Genomic DNA, 15,620 nt, shown 5'->3' on the forward strand with positions numbered 1-15,620 from the left:
CAGGGTTTGATTTGTCATTGACTGTCTACTTAAGTGATGGGGGAAATGTTCACTATGCAGATTAGACTTGAATGTGCGCCTCCTCCGGAGCCTTTACATCACAGGTGGCAAACACGAGGCCTGAGGGCGGGATCCAGCCCTCCACGTTGTTTTATCCTGCCCGGCACCTTGTTTCTACCCGGCGGCTGGCGGCGGGGCCGAGCTCTCGCTGAACTGTGAAGCAGCAGTTACATGTACACAGTCCTAAATTACATTCGGCCCTTTGAGGGCCACCGCGAGGCTGATGGGCCCCCCGGTGAAGATGAGTCTGACACCCCTGCTTTACACTGGGAAGAGCACAAAACATGGAGGACAGATGGTTCCCGTACTTGAACACTGTTGTCTGGTTCAGCAAAGAAGTCCCTTGCTGACGCCACGGGGAGAGGAGTGAAGCTCCAAAAAGTGACGCTGGGAAGGTGGGAAATGACTGAAGAGGGTTTGGAAGCAGCGAAAATCCAAGGTTGGCTTTCGTCGTTTCTTAAATACAAAGGAAAACCAGTCAAGGTTTGCACCAAAACCATACTCCTTCGTCAACGGCAACGAGGTGAGCTGAGAGACGTATTCGCCAAATGGGATAGTAACCAAGCATTTATCCACGGGCTGATTTTTTGACACGACTGTAGGTGACAGATGGGGAAAAACTCATTTGGCAAGGCGCATGTAAGTCAGAGCTGTAGAGCTATATGGAAGGTACAATAAGAAATGCTGCAGGACACTGCTGTGCGCCCGCGCGCGCGCACACACACACACGCATCCTTTCCCAGCGCTGGCGAACCACTGTGCCAGACACTGAGCTGGGTCCTGGGTCTACAGCGAGCTTGGCCCGGGCGGGGGGTCCAGCCACCTGGCCCAATGAAGCATAGAGGGGGCAGGAGCCAACGAACCGCAAAGGCCCTTCCCAGACTGGCCGCCAGGGGGCGCACTCGAGGCAGCGTTGGGCTGCGCGGTTTGTCCCTCCGCGCGGCCCGTCGCCCGGCGCCGCGGCGGGAAAATCTGACTGCGTCGGCGGTCGGCTTCCCTGCGCACTCGTGGGCCCGCCTAGGTCCTCGCTGTGATGGAGGAGGAGGAGGAGGGGGCCGAGGAGCAGCAGCGATTCTCTCATCAACAGGTACTGGAGACCCGCATCCCGGCTGGGCTGGGGGCGGACGGCGTCGAGTTTTCGGGGAGGAAAAGCGCCAGAGGCCTCGCGCGTTCTGGCCTCGGGTCCGCCTCCCCCGGGTAGGGGCGCGCCCCGGCCGGCTCGAGCGCCTGCGCATGCGCCGGCTTGGTTGCCGCGTGCTGGGCGGTCTCCACGGTAACGCACTAGGGCGGTGGCTTTGTAGTCACGTGCTGAGTGTCCCGAGGGTGGCGGCTGGGGCTGGCCCCGTGGCTTTGCGACAGCTTCAGTCTCCTTTCTCAGGCAGGGCCGTAGTGAGAATGGGACGGGAGCATTAACGGAGAAACCAGGCAAAGCACTTAGCGCGCGGTGCCCGGTGCGCGCCAGGAGCCCTAAGGTGTGGGCTTGGCCGCCGTGAGCGGCGCTGTCTCCATCCTGCAGATCGGCCTCGGACCTGCGTGCGCCCCGCGCCGTCCGGGTCCGGCCCGGAGTCCCCTCCGCGGCTGTACGTTCTCCTCTCAGCCCCGCCACGTGAGGGTGGCGTTGACTTGGCCAAACTCAGTTTTCTTACATGGAGAGTCGGAGTGGTAACAGCCACCCGTCGGGGGAGTTGCGCGTCTTCAGCCCTTCCTTTAATCAGCCCGGCCGTGAGTGCCGTGAGGCCGAGTCCCGAGAACTCCAGGCGCTGTCCAGAGGTGGGAAGCTCCCTGGCTGGCGTAGCTCAGTGGATTCAGCGCGGGTTGCGAACCAAAGTGTCGCAGGTTCGATTCCCAGCCAGGGCACATGCCTGGGTTGCAGGCCATGACTCCCAGCAACCGCACATTGGTGTTTCTCTCTCCCTCCCTCCCTCCCCTCTCTAAAAATAAATAAATAAAATCTTTAAAAAAAGAGGAATGGGAAGCTAGAACCAGGTGGCACCCTCACAGAGGATTAACTGAAGGGACAGGTGAAGGAGCTCCGTACCTGGGAGTTTCCTGCCCAGGAAGTGTCACGTTTCGTGAGCTGTCTACCCATCCCTTTACTCTTTGAGAAGCTTCAGAAAAAGCTGCAGGACCCCTGTGCTCAGCACCCATACACCCTCACCTCCATTCACCAGTCCTTCACTTCTCGCAGTTTTTGCCCCTGTTTTCCCGCTGAATTACTTAATTAATTGCAAATATCTTGATGCTTCACATTGACATTTTACTACTTGGGTATGTGTCTCCCAACCTCCGACATCATCTCCATTATTCCACTCAGGGAGCTCGATACCGATGAAATTCTGTTACTAGCTACTGCTCAGTCCAGCCTCACATTTCCCCGGCTGTCCCGAAGGTGTTCCTTTTAGTGGTGTGTCTCCGCCCAGGGCCCGTGGAGGACCGTGCGCTGCAGTGGTGGTCCTGTCTCTTGGGTCCTCCCTGGAGTGGCCCTCCAGCTCTGTCTTTGAAGAACCCACTCACGGCCCAGGTGTAGTGGGAGACAGACGCTTGGAGATCAGGGCCTGGCCTTGTCGTTGCTGTGTTCCCCGCCCCTGGTCCTGAGCCAGGCCATCCGCAGACAGTAAACGCTTGCTGATTCAATGAGGAGGCCTGGACAGAGGGGCTGAGAACACTTTTAAATGGCCAGCTAAGTTTATATAGGCTTCAAGTGTATACACTTCGGTGACACAGCATCTGTGTATCGCTCTGTGTGCCCACCACCCAGAGTCAGGTCGGTCGCCGTGCGTCTGACCCCCTTTGCCAGCTTCTGGGCTGAGAAATGTGGACCTTGGCCTCAGGGGTGAGCAGGCGGAGGGTCCCTCCCTGAGGCAGCCGTTGTTGGCACGAGGCTGACTGCTCTGGGCAGAGCCGGCGCGGCCCTGTCCTCCAGGAGCTGCCGCGTCCGGGGCGCTGAAGGCGGTTCCAGCCCAGTCCGGGCGGCTCGGGAGGAGGGGCAGAGAACACCGGCTGGAGCGCTGCCCCTCCTCTCACTCCTGACCGCACCCCCCCCACACCTAAGGAGGATGACCTGGGGGGTCTTTATCCCTCCAGGGTGATGGTCCTTTTGTCTCCTCCAAGGAAGCCTCAGGGCCCCTAGTCTAAGGAAGGCAGGTGCCTCGTCTGCCTGCCCCTCACTCCAGGGTCCCAGGCTTGTGTTCCTGCAGCTGTCCCCCATCTCGCCTCGACTGGGAACGGCGCAGGCCTGGGCTCAGCCGTCGCCGCGCCCGGCTCACTCAGTTGCGTCTCGGGCACAGAGGTGGAGCATGCACACACACACGTTTGTTGGCAGGAGAGGAAACCTTGGCCGAGCTGCTTTGGCGCTCTGCTCCTCTGTGTGGTGGAGAGAGATGTTTTCCAGGATCCTAACGGGTTGCTGGGGAGCTGGGAGGGTCCTGCCGAGGCCGGCTAGCACACCGGCACTCAAAGAGGGTCAGACGCGCTCTCGGGGCCTTCCCGGCGTCGTCGTCCTGGTCATGTGCAGCCGTGGGGCTGCAGGGACTCGCGGCAGAGGGACGGGGTCCTTTTGCATTTACTTGGTTAACCCCCACCCGGGCGAAACATCCCCGGCTGGCGCCTCCCTGCGCGCCCCAAGCACCCAGCACATGCCTCTACCCAGCAGGAACCTGGCGCACGTTGGGGACTGAGTCGGGTGGCGCAGATACTTTGCAGGTGTCGTTGGGTTCTCTCCCCGCTGACCCGCCCCCGTAATTCCTCACCCAGACTCGGCCTGAATCACAGCCGCTAGCCGGGAAGGGGTGTCCCTACAAGGCCCACCCCAGGGGGCCTCGTTGATGTGTCAGCGTACCCGGAGAGCCACTGTGCCGCCAGGGGAGGGCTGCAGGAGTCAGGCTGAGCAGAGCCGCTCCTCAGTCTTAGTTTTCTAAGACGTGGAAAGCCCTCATCTGCAGCCCCCTCCTGAGGCATTCTGGTTTTCGCCGCAGAGGCTGAAGGCCGCCGTCCACTACACCGTGGGCTGCCTGTGCTCAGAGGCCGCCGCCGACACGCAGGTGCAGCTCAGCAGGCAGGCCGTCGCGGCCATCGCGGAGGTGACCTTCCGGCAGTGCGGTAGGTGCCCCGGCCTTCCCGCCTGGGCGCAGGGCCGGTGGGGGGCTGGTTTCTTCCGGGGGGGTGGGGGGCGGGTGCTGTGGGCCGGTCCCCTCCCGTCGGAGCGGGGGCACCTCCCACGGTTCCCGAGACAGCCTTTTTCTTGGCTGTCGGGTTCGGGTAGTTTATGGAAGAGCAATTTCCTTCTATTACACTAACACTGGGGCATTAGCACCTTTATTTTATTGTTTTAAACTGCCCGGAACATTAGACATTAAATTTTTTATTTCCTTGCTTTATAACATTTTTATATCGCCCATAGTTTATTAGACAGCGGGACTCGTGGCAGAGGCCTTTGCTTGACTTCACAGGACGTTAATGTCCGCGCACGCCCTCGCTCGTCACAGGACGTAAAGTTTAGGGGCGGTTTCGAGAGTGACAGGTGTCGCCCCAAGTACCAGGAGGCCCCCTTGGTAAGGGGTCCGGGGTGCCAGAGGACGAGGCGGTCATGGCAAATCAAAGGGCCGAAGGCGCCCCACGCAGACGGGGGGGTGGGCGGCCTCGAGTCTCCTTCCCACGTGAGGCTGTGACGCGGGAGCTGAAGCTCGTCTCTCTCTCTCTCTTTCAGAAAATTTTGCCAAAGACCTTGAGATGTTTGCCAGGTGGGTGAAGAGCTTGATTATCTGCTGCCGCGTCTGCTTACATCCTATTGACACTCTCCATCTGGTGGGATATTTCAGGAGAGCGTTAGCGAGTCTTTTTTTTTTTTTTTTTGGCATTTTGTGGAGGCTCATCTCTAATCAGGATTCCACAAGAATATCACATCTGCCGCAATCACGTCCATTCAGGCTTGATTTGTCGTTTTTTGAAGTTTTCCCAGCATTTTTTGTTAAGAGAACCGAGAGCATTCAGCTCCAGGTTGAAAAGGCTTGAATGGTGTCTCCAGGGCTCTGACTGTGCAGGGCGTGCGTGCCTTTGAGAGCGTTTCTGCGGGGTGGTGCCGCGCGGGGGTCCAGTCCCCGCGGGGGAGCGGGGCGCTGCGGGCGGTGATTGCCGGCAGGTGGCCGGGCAGTGGCAGCACGGCGCACGTCCTGCCCGCACTTGCCACGCCGTTCCCAGTGACACCTTTGCTCCGTGCAAAGCGCAAAACGGGTGACTTGCTTTCAGCCGGTAAAGCTTTAGCTTTTCCAGGTGATTTACGCTCATCTCTTCAATTAGCGCCTCAGGTAATTGGAAACAATTGCTACCAATTGCTTTTATGAAGCAATTTGACTGAAGCCTGAAAGGGCTGGAGCTTCCCATCCGCTCCCACCTCTGAGTCGGTGCCAGCCTCTCTCCCCGGCACCTTCCACCTTGCTCCCGGGAGCTCGGTGCTTCCCGGGCGAGTGCGTGCGCGGGTGAGTTACAGCGGCGGGTGCACGGAGGGCAGGCTCAAAATCTCCCCTCCTCCTGCGTGCGCGAGCCCCTGGAGACCCTGCAGCGCCTCCCGCTGGCCCAGAAGGGTGCGGGGGTGCCGTGGGCTCCTGACGGCTCCCCAGGCCTGTTCACTGTCTGGCGGGGCGGCTGCCCCTCCCCCGTGGCCCGCCATCCCCCACCCCGGGTCTCCTGTGAAACGCCTCCATCGCTTTACTGGCCATTTCTTCTTTTTGTCTATTTTGAAAACACAGCTCTTTCCTTACAAAGGGAGACACGGAAGTGTGACGGAGTGGACAGATGACGCTTCCCCGTGAATGTGCGGCTTTCTCAGGGCAGAGCAGGGCCCCCACCCGAGCACGGCAGCTGTGGGAGGGCAGGCAAGCCCGGCAGCCAGCCATGGGAGGGCAGGCGCTCTGCTGCGGGCCATCCCGGCCGTCCTGGGCACAGTGGGCGGTCCTGAGCATCTCCAGCCTCTGCCGGGGCGTGCCCTGGCTGTGGCTCGTGTTTTTGCCAGTTCTGTGTTAGCTGTGGGAAAAGACAGGGGACATTTCTGCGAAATATTAGAAATAATGAAATTACAAATACTCAGCATTGTGATCACCAAGCTTTCCGTTCCCCTGTGTTTTTATAAAATTTCCTGGGCATGGGGCAGAGTGGCGGGGGGTGTCACTGAGGCTGGAAGTCCCCCCCCACCCAGGGCGGCGTCTTCTGAAGAAAGGGGTCTGGGCAGCGGCTGTCAGCTGCTGGGGGGGGGGCAGGGCGGGGGGCAACTGCGGCCTCCCTCACACTCCCTTCCGAGAACCCCGAGAACCCCGAGGGAACGCAAGAGCAGATTTTCTTTGAAGACCCATCCTTTGTCTTCGTTTTACATTGGTTTTCATTCACGATATTCCAGTGTGCTCTCGTGTTTTAAAAATCCTGTTTTAAAGTTTATCACTGAATAAAACCAATATTCCCAGAAAGTCAACTCCGTGTATCCTGTGGCTCTGGGCTTCCCCTGCCACCCGGTCTCTGCTTCTGGAACCGTGGTTGGCGGGGGGGGGGGGGGTGCCGAGATGCACAGTACTCACAGTTCTAGAAGTACGAAGTAGTCTCTACAGGCTGCCTGTAACATTGTTCCCGGGAAAAAACACACTTAATTCTTTTTTTAAAAGATTTTATTTATTTATTTTTAGCGAGAGGGGAAGGGAGGGAGAAAGGGAGAGAAACATCAATGTGTGGTTGCCTCTCAGGTGGCCCCCACCAGGGACCTGGCCCAAACCCAGGCAGGTGCCCTGACTGGGAATCAAACCAGGGAACCTTTGGTTCGCAGGCCGGCACTCAGTCCACTTAGCTACACCAGTGAGGCCAAGAAAATATATTTCATTCTAAATTCTGGAAATACGTTCAATTCACTTATAAACTTTGGAGAAGTCATCTCAGTTTAAGTTATGGAGTTCCTTTATTTAGCTTTGAATCCTCTAGTCACCTAGTATTGCTAATGTGGTAAAGATGGAGTGTTCTGAAGAAAATAGATATTCTCCACTAAGTAAATTCTAGGAACGTTTTGGGGATAACCTTTAAAGCCAGTATTGCTAAAAGCGTTACGTAAAAAAGTTGCTTTGGCCCTGGCTGGTGTGGCTCAGTGGATTGAGCGCCAGCCTGCGAACCAAAGGGTTGCTGGTTCGATTCCCAGTCAGGGCACATGCCTGGGTTGTGGGCCAGGTCCCCAGTGGGGGGTCATGAGAGGCAACCACACATTGATGTTGTCTCTCCCTTTCTTTCTCCCGCCTGTCCCCTCTCTAAGAATATATATATATATATATATATATATATATATATTTTTTTTTTTTTTTTTTTTTTTTTTTTTTTTTGGTTTTTTCACTTTATTCCCTGTCTTTCCATGTCAACGCGCACGGATCCCTCCGTGTTCTTTATTTATTTATTTATTTATTTATTTTATTGATTATGCTATTACAGTTGTCCCATTTCCCCCCTTCTCTCCCCTCCACCCTGTACCCCACTCCCACCCACATTTCCCCCTTTAGTTCATGTCCATGTGTCATACTTATGAGTTCTTTAGTTTCTACATTTCCCGTACTATTCTTGCCCTCCCCCTATCTATTTTCAACGTACATTCTATGCTACTTATTCTCTATACCTTTTCCCCCTCTCTCCTCCTCCCACCCCCCTGCTGCTAACCCTCCATGTGCCCTCCATTTCTGTGGTTCTGTTCCTGTTCTAATTGTTTACTTAGTTGCTTTGGTTTTGCTTTAGGTGTGGTTGTTAATATTTGTGAGTTTGCTGTCCTTTTACTATACATGTCTTTTCTTTATCTTCTTTTCTTAGATAAGTCCCTTTAGCATTTCATAAAATAAGGGCTTGGTGATGATGAACTCCTTTAACTTGACCTTATCTGAGAAGCACTTTATCTGCCCTTCCATTCTAAATGAGAGCTTTGCTGGATAGAGTAATCTGGGATGTAGGTCCTTGTCTTTCATGACTTGGAATATTTCTTTCCAGCCCCTTCTTGCCTGTAAGGTCTCTTTGGAGAAATCAGCTGACAGTATGATGGGAACTCCTTTGTAGGTTACTGTCCCCTTACCTCTTGCTGCTTCTAGGATTCTCTCCTTCGTTTTTACCTTGGCTAATGTAATTATGATGTGCCTTGGTGTGTTTCTTCTTGGGTCCAACTTCTTTGGGGCTCTCTGAGCTTCTTGGATTTCTTGGAAGACTGTTCCCTTTGCCAGATTGGGGAAGTTCTCCTTTATTATTTGTTCAAATACGTGCTCAATCTGTTGCTTTTCCCCTTCCGGTTCTGGTACCCCTATAATTCGGATATTGGAACGTTTAAAGGTGTCTTGGATGCTCTTAATCTTTTCCTCAATTTTTTGAATTCTTATTTCATCATGCTTTCCTGCTTGGTTGATTCTATCTTCCTTCTGGTCCACTGTATTGTTTTGAGACTCAGATTCCTTCCTTTCACTATTGGCTCTTCTCTGCGTGTCTTCCTGCATCTGTTTTATGGTACTCTGCATTCTTTCATCTAAATTTCGTCCAAAATCCACCAGTTCCGTGAGCTTTCTGATCACCAGTGTTTTGAACTGAGCATCTGATAGATTGGCTAATTCTTGGTCACTCAAAAGGATGAGTCCTGGGGGACTGATCTGCTCTGTTGAAAACATTTTTTTTTTCCCTCCTGCCTCTCCTTTTTTTTTTTTCCGGTCTGGTTGCTCTTGTTACGGTGGGGGGCGGAGCCTTAGGTGTTCACCGGGGCTGGGCGCCCCCGTCGCTAGATTGTGACGTTATATGTGGGGGCGGGCGGGAGCGAGAGCGGACGGGAGAAAACAATGGCGGTAGTTCTGTTCCCCTGGACTCAGACCCTTGTCTGGGCTTCCGGGCCGCGAGTTCTGCCCTGGTCCACAATCGCTGCCCCTCTGGGTCTGCCAGCCGCAGCTTGCGTACTCAGGGACCCCCGCTGCCTTCTTGCGCGCCCGATGGCTTTTGCGCCGATTTCGCGCCAAACCTTCCCCCGACCTCCGCGCGCCGCCGACCCGAGCCAGCCCCGCGCCCGCCCGGCTCGTCTTCTCCTACCGGTCCGGATGAACGCGTCTACTTCAACTTCTTGGCTGCCCGACTTCCATTCAGATAAATCCTCTGCCGGATCTGGGTGTTATTCTGATAGTAAATTATTGTTGTAAATTATTGGTTTTCTAATCTTGGTTGTACGAGGAGGTACGGTGCGTCCACCTATTCCTCCATCTTGCCGGAAGTCAGAATATATTTTTTAAAAAGGTCACTTTGTCGTTTTCCCCGGAGCGACATTCTGGGGTCAGAGGGTTGCCGCAGGAGAGTCTGGTGGGCAGCGGCCCTGCCCGGAGACCAGGGACAGGCTGAGGGCCGGAGAGGGTGGGCTCAGTCCCCTCCTGCGTGCCCATGCTTCTCTGTCACAGATGAGCCGCCCTCCCTCCACACCTGGCCTCCCTTCGTACCTGGTTCAGCCGCCGGAGCGGGTGGCTGAGACGGGGCCACACTGGTCCTTGGTGGCACTGCTGCCCTCTCCCCGGGGCGTCTGCAGCCGGCCTCACACTTGGTGGCTGCTGCTGTGCCACCTGCCTGCCTTTCCCCTCTTCACCCGGTCCTTGCAGGCGGCTGCCTGGAGGCCATCCCCTGAGATGGGTGTTATCCCAGGACAGACAGATACTGTCGTCATGATAGGATGGCAGGTGATATTTGGACATTTAGCAGGATGTGAAGGAACAATTTGGCCAAACTGTGGAGTATAATTTCTGTGTGACTTTGTCTTTAATTCAGCCAATAGTCAGTGTTGACCTACTATGTGCTGGCCACTGACCACTTTGCTAGTTACTAAGGATACAAAGATTCCTACCTATTCCTGTGTCCGAAGTTCCTACTTATTTTTGGAGGAAGTTAGAAATGGCAAGAAAAGGTGTAGCTGGAGTGATAAATGATTGAATAGAGCTTATCTCAAATTACCTTTTAAAGCAAAGATGAGGGACTGGAATGAAACTTTGAGTCCAACTTGTGGGCAAGACACAGACTCTGGCGTCAAGGGTGTTCTCTGCTCCCGTCAGGCCGTGGCCGGGGGCTGCGTCGCCTCCTCTGTGCTGGGTGTCAAGGGCACCTGCGTGAGCGCGTCCTGCAGCCGGGCCCTCGGAGAGGAGCTTCGGGGTCTTGGTCTGAGTGCAGCCATGTCTCACGGAAATTCTCTCTCTCTCCCCACCCCCACCCGTTTCCTCTTTCTCTCTCTTTGTTAATCCTTACCCGAGGATATTTTTTCATTGCTTTTCAGAGAGACGGGGAGGGAAAGGGAAACATTGATTGGTTGCCCTCTCTCGCATCCTGGATGGGGATGGAATCTGTAGCATATACCCGGGTATATGCCCCAGCCAGGAATTGAACCCGCGACCTCTTGGTTCACGGGATGATGCTCCAACCAACTAAGCCATACCAGCCAGGGCTAATGTCTCTCTTAAAGCTTTATTTATTGCCCTGGCCAGTGCGGCTCAGTGGATTGAGCACCGGCCTGTGAACCAAAAGGTTGCTGGTTTGGTTCCCCGTCAGGGCACACGCCTGGGCTGCGGGCACGGGCCCCAGTGGGGGGTGTGCGATAGGCAACCGATGGGTGTTTCTCTTGCACACTGATGTTTCTCTCCCTCTCTTTCTCCCCTCCTTCCCCTCTCTCTGAACATAAATAAATAAAATCTAAAAAACATTATTTAAGGAAGAGAGAGAGAGAGAGAGAAACACTGATTTACTATTCCCGCATGTCTGCACGCTGGCTGGTGCTTGCACGTGCCCCGACCAGGGATGGAGCCCGCAGCCGTGGCGTACCGGGGCGGTGCTCAGCGGACCGAGCCGCCTGGCCGGCTTTACGGTTTCTTTCCGCGTTGTGAGACTGGGCCGCTCTCTCTGTTCCCCGAAGCTGTGCGGTGAGCTTGCTGTTTCCGTTGTGTTTGCTGCGGGCTCCGCTCCCAGCCGGCGTTCCTGGGCACCCTGGGCCCCCGGTGGAGGTGGGCGGGTGGGCGTGTGCACTCGGCGTCCTGGCTTGTCACTCCATTTGTGTCCGTGTCCCTGGTGCTTAATGACCGCACTCCGGAAAGGTGGGCTGCTCAGAGGTTCTTGCCAGCCCGCGGTCTGACCGTGAACTTCTGTGTTTCGTCCAAACTTCAAATACTGCCCCGCATTTTGGTGAACTGTTTCTGCCCTCCCGACAGGCACGCAAGACGAAGCACAATTAACACGGAAGACGTGAAGCTCTTAGCCAGGAGGAGTAATTCACTGGTGAGAGATGAGTTTCTTTCCTCGCTCCCCTTCCCCATCAGAATACATTATTCCCAATTAATCACTTTTAGCCATGAAGCGATTCCCCGGGGCACCTTGCATTAAAAACGGGAGACGGTTGAACCATTCAGACCTGCCCGTGATTTATGGTCTTTCTTTCATGAAGATGGATCTCGCCGAGCCAATTTGGAACTTTCTAATCAGCACTCTCCGGGCTTCATGGTTTGCCTTTCGTAACGTCTCAAAACTTCGGGCCCGAGTTTCGTCTGCAGGGTGATGGCGGAGACAGGCACAGGCGGGAGTTGGGGGGCGGTCACTGTGGCGCCCAGTTTTCCCGGGCCGGTGTGAGGAGTGTTTGCATAGCTGAGGTGGGCAGAGTTTTCTGTCTTTTCAGCGAAACCTGAAAGTCACCCTGGCCAGGCCCTCATGTCACAGGTGATGCTGCGACTGCCCAGCCTGGCGGCTGGGCCGGTGGCGGGCCTGGGACTCCCGGGAGGCCCAGCCGTGGAGACACTTCGTGTTCCTCCCCGTAATGTGAGCTGCGCGAGGGCGGGGGGGGGTTATCTCTTTTTTCTCTGCTGCACCTGCTGTGCCTAGAACAGGGCCTGGCACACAGTAGGTGCTGAAGGAGGAGTTGAATAAATTCCTATAGCAACTGACCGTTCAGAGGGTGCTTTTATGGGTACTTAACATACTATCCAAGCCTCACAGCCACCCTGTGAAGGTTTATAATGACATGACTTATCAGCCCATTTTACAGGCCAGACCCCTGGAGTTGGTAACTTCCCAAAGGTAAACATGACGCTCTCGGGTTGACCCCTGAACCTTGACCTTTTAACCCTGGATTAGTGCTGTTTCCACTAGGCCCTTTTTGGCCTTTGCTCTCCTGGCATCCTTTCCGCAAAGTTTAAGTGGAGGGTAAGGCTGAGAGCTGAGCAACCGAGCTAAGGCGCCTGGCGGTGCTGCGTCTCGGTGGAGAAGAGGTCGCTCCCTTCGTGCGCTCTGTGTCGTCCTGTACTCCGCCAGCTGCCGTGCGCGGTGCCTGTCTCTGGCAAAGGAACAGATGACTCGAGTCCTCTTAGAGCATGAATTGCAGAGTTGTCTGCTGGTGCACATTTGTTGACTTCACAACACTTTTTATTTTGAACTCTTAATTTTTTCATCTGACAGAAGCTTATTAATGAAGACACACAGCTAACTTTGCACATTTCACTAAATTCTCCCTTAGGGCAGGGACCTCGTCTCGTTTATCTTGTGTCCCTAATATATGATACGTAGTAGTTGCTCAGCAATTTCAGGTGGATAAATTTGGGCGGATATTAACCATATCTGTGCTTTGTAAAGTGTGTGCTTGTCTCTCACATGCTCCCGACTGGGAACTTGGCCTGCAATCCAGGCATGTGCCCTGACTAGGAATCGAACCAGCGACCCTTTGCTTTGCAGTCTGGCACTCAATCCACTGGGCCACACCAGCCAGGGCAGTGCTTTGTAAAGTGTGTCTGTGATGGGCGCGCCTTCTGCAAGCTCCGGGTGTTAACTCATCAGTTACTCTGGGAGCGCCCTCCTGCTCGGTGGCGTCGTCAGCAGCAGGGAGTTGACTCCCGCAGTTGGTTACTGCTGTGTGCGAGAATCCGAAGCTCTATTTAACTGTGAGGAATGTGCCCCAGGCTGGTCCACCCAGATTTTTGGGGTGGGAGTGGTTGGGAGAGGGTGTAGGTTCCCCCCACCCAGACTTATAAAATGGCTTTATAACCAGATAAAAATATAATTAAAAATTCTTTTCTGTGCCCTGGCTAGCGTGGCTCAGTGGATTGAGTGCCAGCCTGCGAACCAAAGGGTCACCGGTTCGATTCCCCGTCAGGGCACATGCCTGGGTGTGGGCCAGGTCCCCAGTTGGTGGGGCGAGAGAGGCAACCACACATTGATGTTTCTCTCTGTCCTTTCTCCCTCCCTTCCCCTATCTCTAAAAATAAATAATTTTTTTTCATAGCTAAAATACATCACAGAGAAAAATGAAGAGATTGCTCAGCTTAACACAGAACGGAAAACAAAGAAGAAAAAGAAGTTGGAGGCTGAAAATAAGAACTCGGTGGAGCCCGCCGAGGCTGGCGGAGTGGAGAGTGAGAATTGAACTCTGTCACCGTTTGGGAAGAGCAGCCCTCAGCAGGCAGAGCCACCAAGACACGTATTGCCACCCAGGGAATGTTGAAGGGATAAGTGGAGATTAAAAAAAAAAGGTGCAGAGGCTCTTTGCGCCGTGTTCTCCACACCATCGGCTGCAGGAGCCAGTGCGCACGAGAACTGGAAACTCTTCAGCAACATACCCCTGTCCCGTGTCTTACTGAAGCTCGTGAGAAAGGTGTGTGTGTGACTACATATTGGAAATTATATCTATTGCAATGAATAAAACTGTGTTAGCAGTAAGATGTGGTTGATTTGTTTTCAAGCAAAAATCCGTGTGATTTCTTCATTACGTAAGTGTCCGGGCTGACAGTTCCTGAACGAGGACCGAGCCGTATGTGTTTGGTTCTTTTGACTACCAATGTTTTAGACTCACGTCACTCGGGATCACAGGTGAAAGGGCTAATGCTGGGAAATGGACCTTCTTACTGTTTAAAGGAGATGTTTTCCGGAAACACAGTTTATGGGATTTTTCCTCAGGCTGTTTTGGGGGTGCTTCCAGGACCCCAGTCGTGCTGTCGTCTTTCTGGGGTTTCTCAGGGCCAGGGGGCGCCGTCTCCCTGCTGGGGTGGACAATACGGGTGCGAGGAAGGGCCTGGCGCTCGCAGCCTGTTCTGCGTGCCGGCCTCTGCCCCGGGCATCCCACCGGGTCTGCACAGCTCGTCCAGGCGGTGCGTGGCTGTCCCCCTGGTCGAGATGAGGCAGCTGAAGCTCGAAGAGGGTGGCCACCTGCCCAGGGTCTGCTGACCGGTAGAGACTGTACATTTGGGGTCTGACTGGAGAGGGGGCAGGAGAGAAGAGGACGTGCATCTGGGGTAGGATTTTTACCGTCGGTGCCCAAGTATGGCTATCGCGAGACACCTCAGAGTCCGACTATTGGGAAGAGATGCTGAGCTGTGGTCCTAATAAAGACTTTTTTGTGGTAAGGGCAGTGTCTTTATTTAAAAAAATTTTTTTTAACCCTGGCTGGCGTAGCTCAGTGGATTGAGTGTGGGCTGTGAACCAAAGTGTCCCAGGTTCAATTCCCAGTCAGGGCACATGCCTGGGTTGCAGGCCTCGGCCCCCAGCAACCGCACATTGATGTTTCTCTCTCTCTCTCTCTCTCTCTCCCTTCCCTCTCTAAAAATAAATAAAATCTTTAAAAAATTTTTTTCATTGTGATTTTTTAAAAAAAATAGTTCATTTTTACTGTATTTTCATTACCATGTATCCCCCATGTACCCTCTTCCACCTCTATCCCCACCCCCACCGAGTTTTGAATTTAAACCTTAGTTTCAGCTTCTGCGATAACTGATCACGTGATCTCGTGTTAGCGGTAGTGTGGGTCACGTCAGTGAAGGAGAAGGGAATCCTGGAGCCTTCCACCCTTGCAGTGCCTTCCAGCCACTGTGTGTTGGTTTCTTTTTAAAATTTTATTATTTTAATTAAATATATTGGGGCGACATCAGGTGATAAGGTCATATGGCTTCAAGGGCACATTTCTGTGGTTCCAGAGCTACGTACGGCCCCGTGTGCCCACCCCCCGCAGTCAGGCCACCCCCCCTCTGGTCACCGGGTTAGGCCCCCGCCACGCTCCCACCCCACGCGTTACTTCGGTTTTCAGATGAGCTCTCCCTGAACTCCCCGCCGAGGGGAGTTGGACACTGGAGACTGTGGGCTTTGCACAGGTTGGTGTAACTGGGCCGCACCCGGGCTGTGCCGCTCCCGGAGCTGTGTGGCTCTCCGGGATGTGGCGCCCTTCTCGGCGGTGCGGGGTTGGAACACCGTGCAGCGAGGCTGCATGGGGCAGTACGAGGGAGTGGGCAGAACCACCACAGTGCATCTTACTCTTACGGATTTCCGTAGCCCCGAAACCTGGTACACCCATGACTCAAAGTGGGGAACCCGTGTGCGCCACGGGTGTTCCGTCTGCTTGGAGGGGCGCGGAGGGCCCCGCCTGCCGGCATAAGGTTCTGACGTGACGTTTCCTAGCCACCTGAGAGAGTCGGCTTGGTGTTCACGTAACTTTTGGTTTAATGAGCATGTTTATGTACGGCCTGTTTCTATTTTAGGTGTGCGGTCTTACATTTTTCGGGGGGGGTGATACAGGGGTGGTCGGACTT

General features: G+C 54.6%; 1 protein-coding gene across 1 annotated transcript; it reads left to right on the forward strand.

Moving 5' to 3' along the window:
* Positions 1–983: 983 nt before the first annotated feature.
* On the forward strand, positions 984–13,761 carry LOC114497821 (centromere protein S-like). Its single transcript, XM_028513754.2, has 5 exons — positions 984–1,147; positions 4,035–4,158; positions 4,766–4,799; positions 11,271–11,337; positions 13,328–13,761. The coding sequence occupies exons 1-5, from the start codon at positions 1,094–1,096 to the stop codon at positions 13,466–13,468; spliced, it is 420 nt and encodes a 139-aa protein (XP_028369555.1). The 5' UTR covers positions 984–1,093; the 3' UTR covers positions 13,469–13,761.
* The last annotated feature ends 1,859 nt before the right edge of the window (positions 13,762–15,620 follow it).

The sequence above is a fragment of the Phyllostomus discolor genome, chromosome 5, assembly GCF_004126475.2.
Source record: "Phyllostomus discolor isolate MPI-MPIP mPhyDis1 chromosome 5, mPhyDis1.pri.v3, whole genome shotgun sequence".
NCBI classification, from domain to species: domain Eukaryota; kingdom Metazoa; phylum Chordata; class Mammalia; order Chiroptera; family Phyllostomidae; genus Phyllostomus; species Phyllostomus discolor.

Bases quoted from the DNA above. Each gene is read 5' to 3' on its own strand.
- LOC114497821 (XM_028513754.2), top strand. From the start codon at position 1,094: ATGGAGGAGGAGGAGGAGGGGGCCGAGGAGCAGCAGCGATTCTCTCAT. The intron at 4,159-4,765 runs GTAGGTGCCCCG...TCTCTCTTTCAG, and splicing joins GGTGACCTTCCGGCAGTGCG to AAAATTTTGCCAAAGACCTT. The intron at 11,338-13,327 runs GTGAGAGATGAG...TTTTTTTCATAG, and splicing joins CCAGGAGGAGTAATTCACTG to CTAAAATACATCACAGAGAA.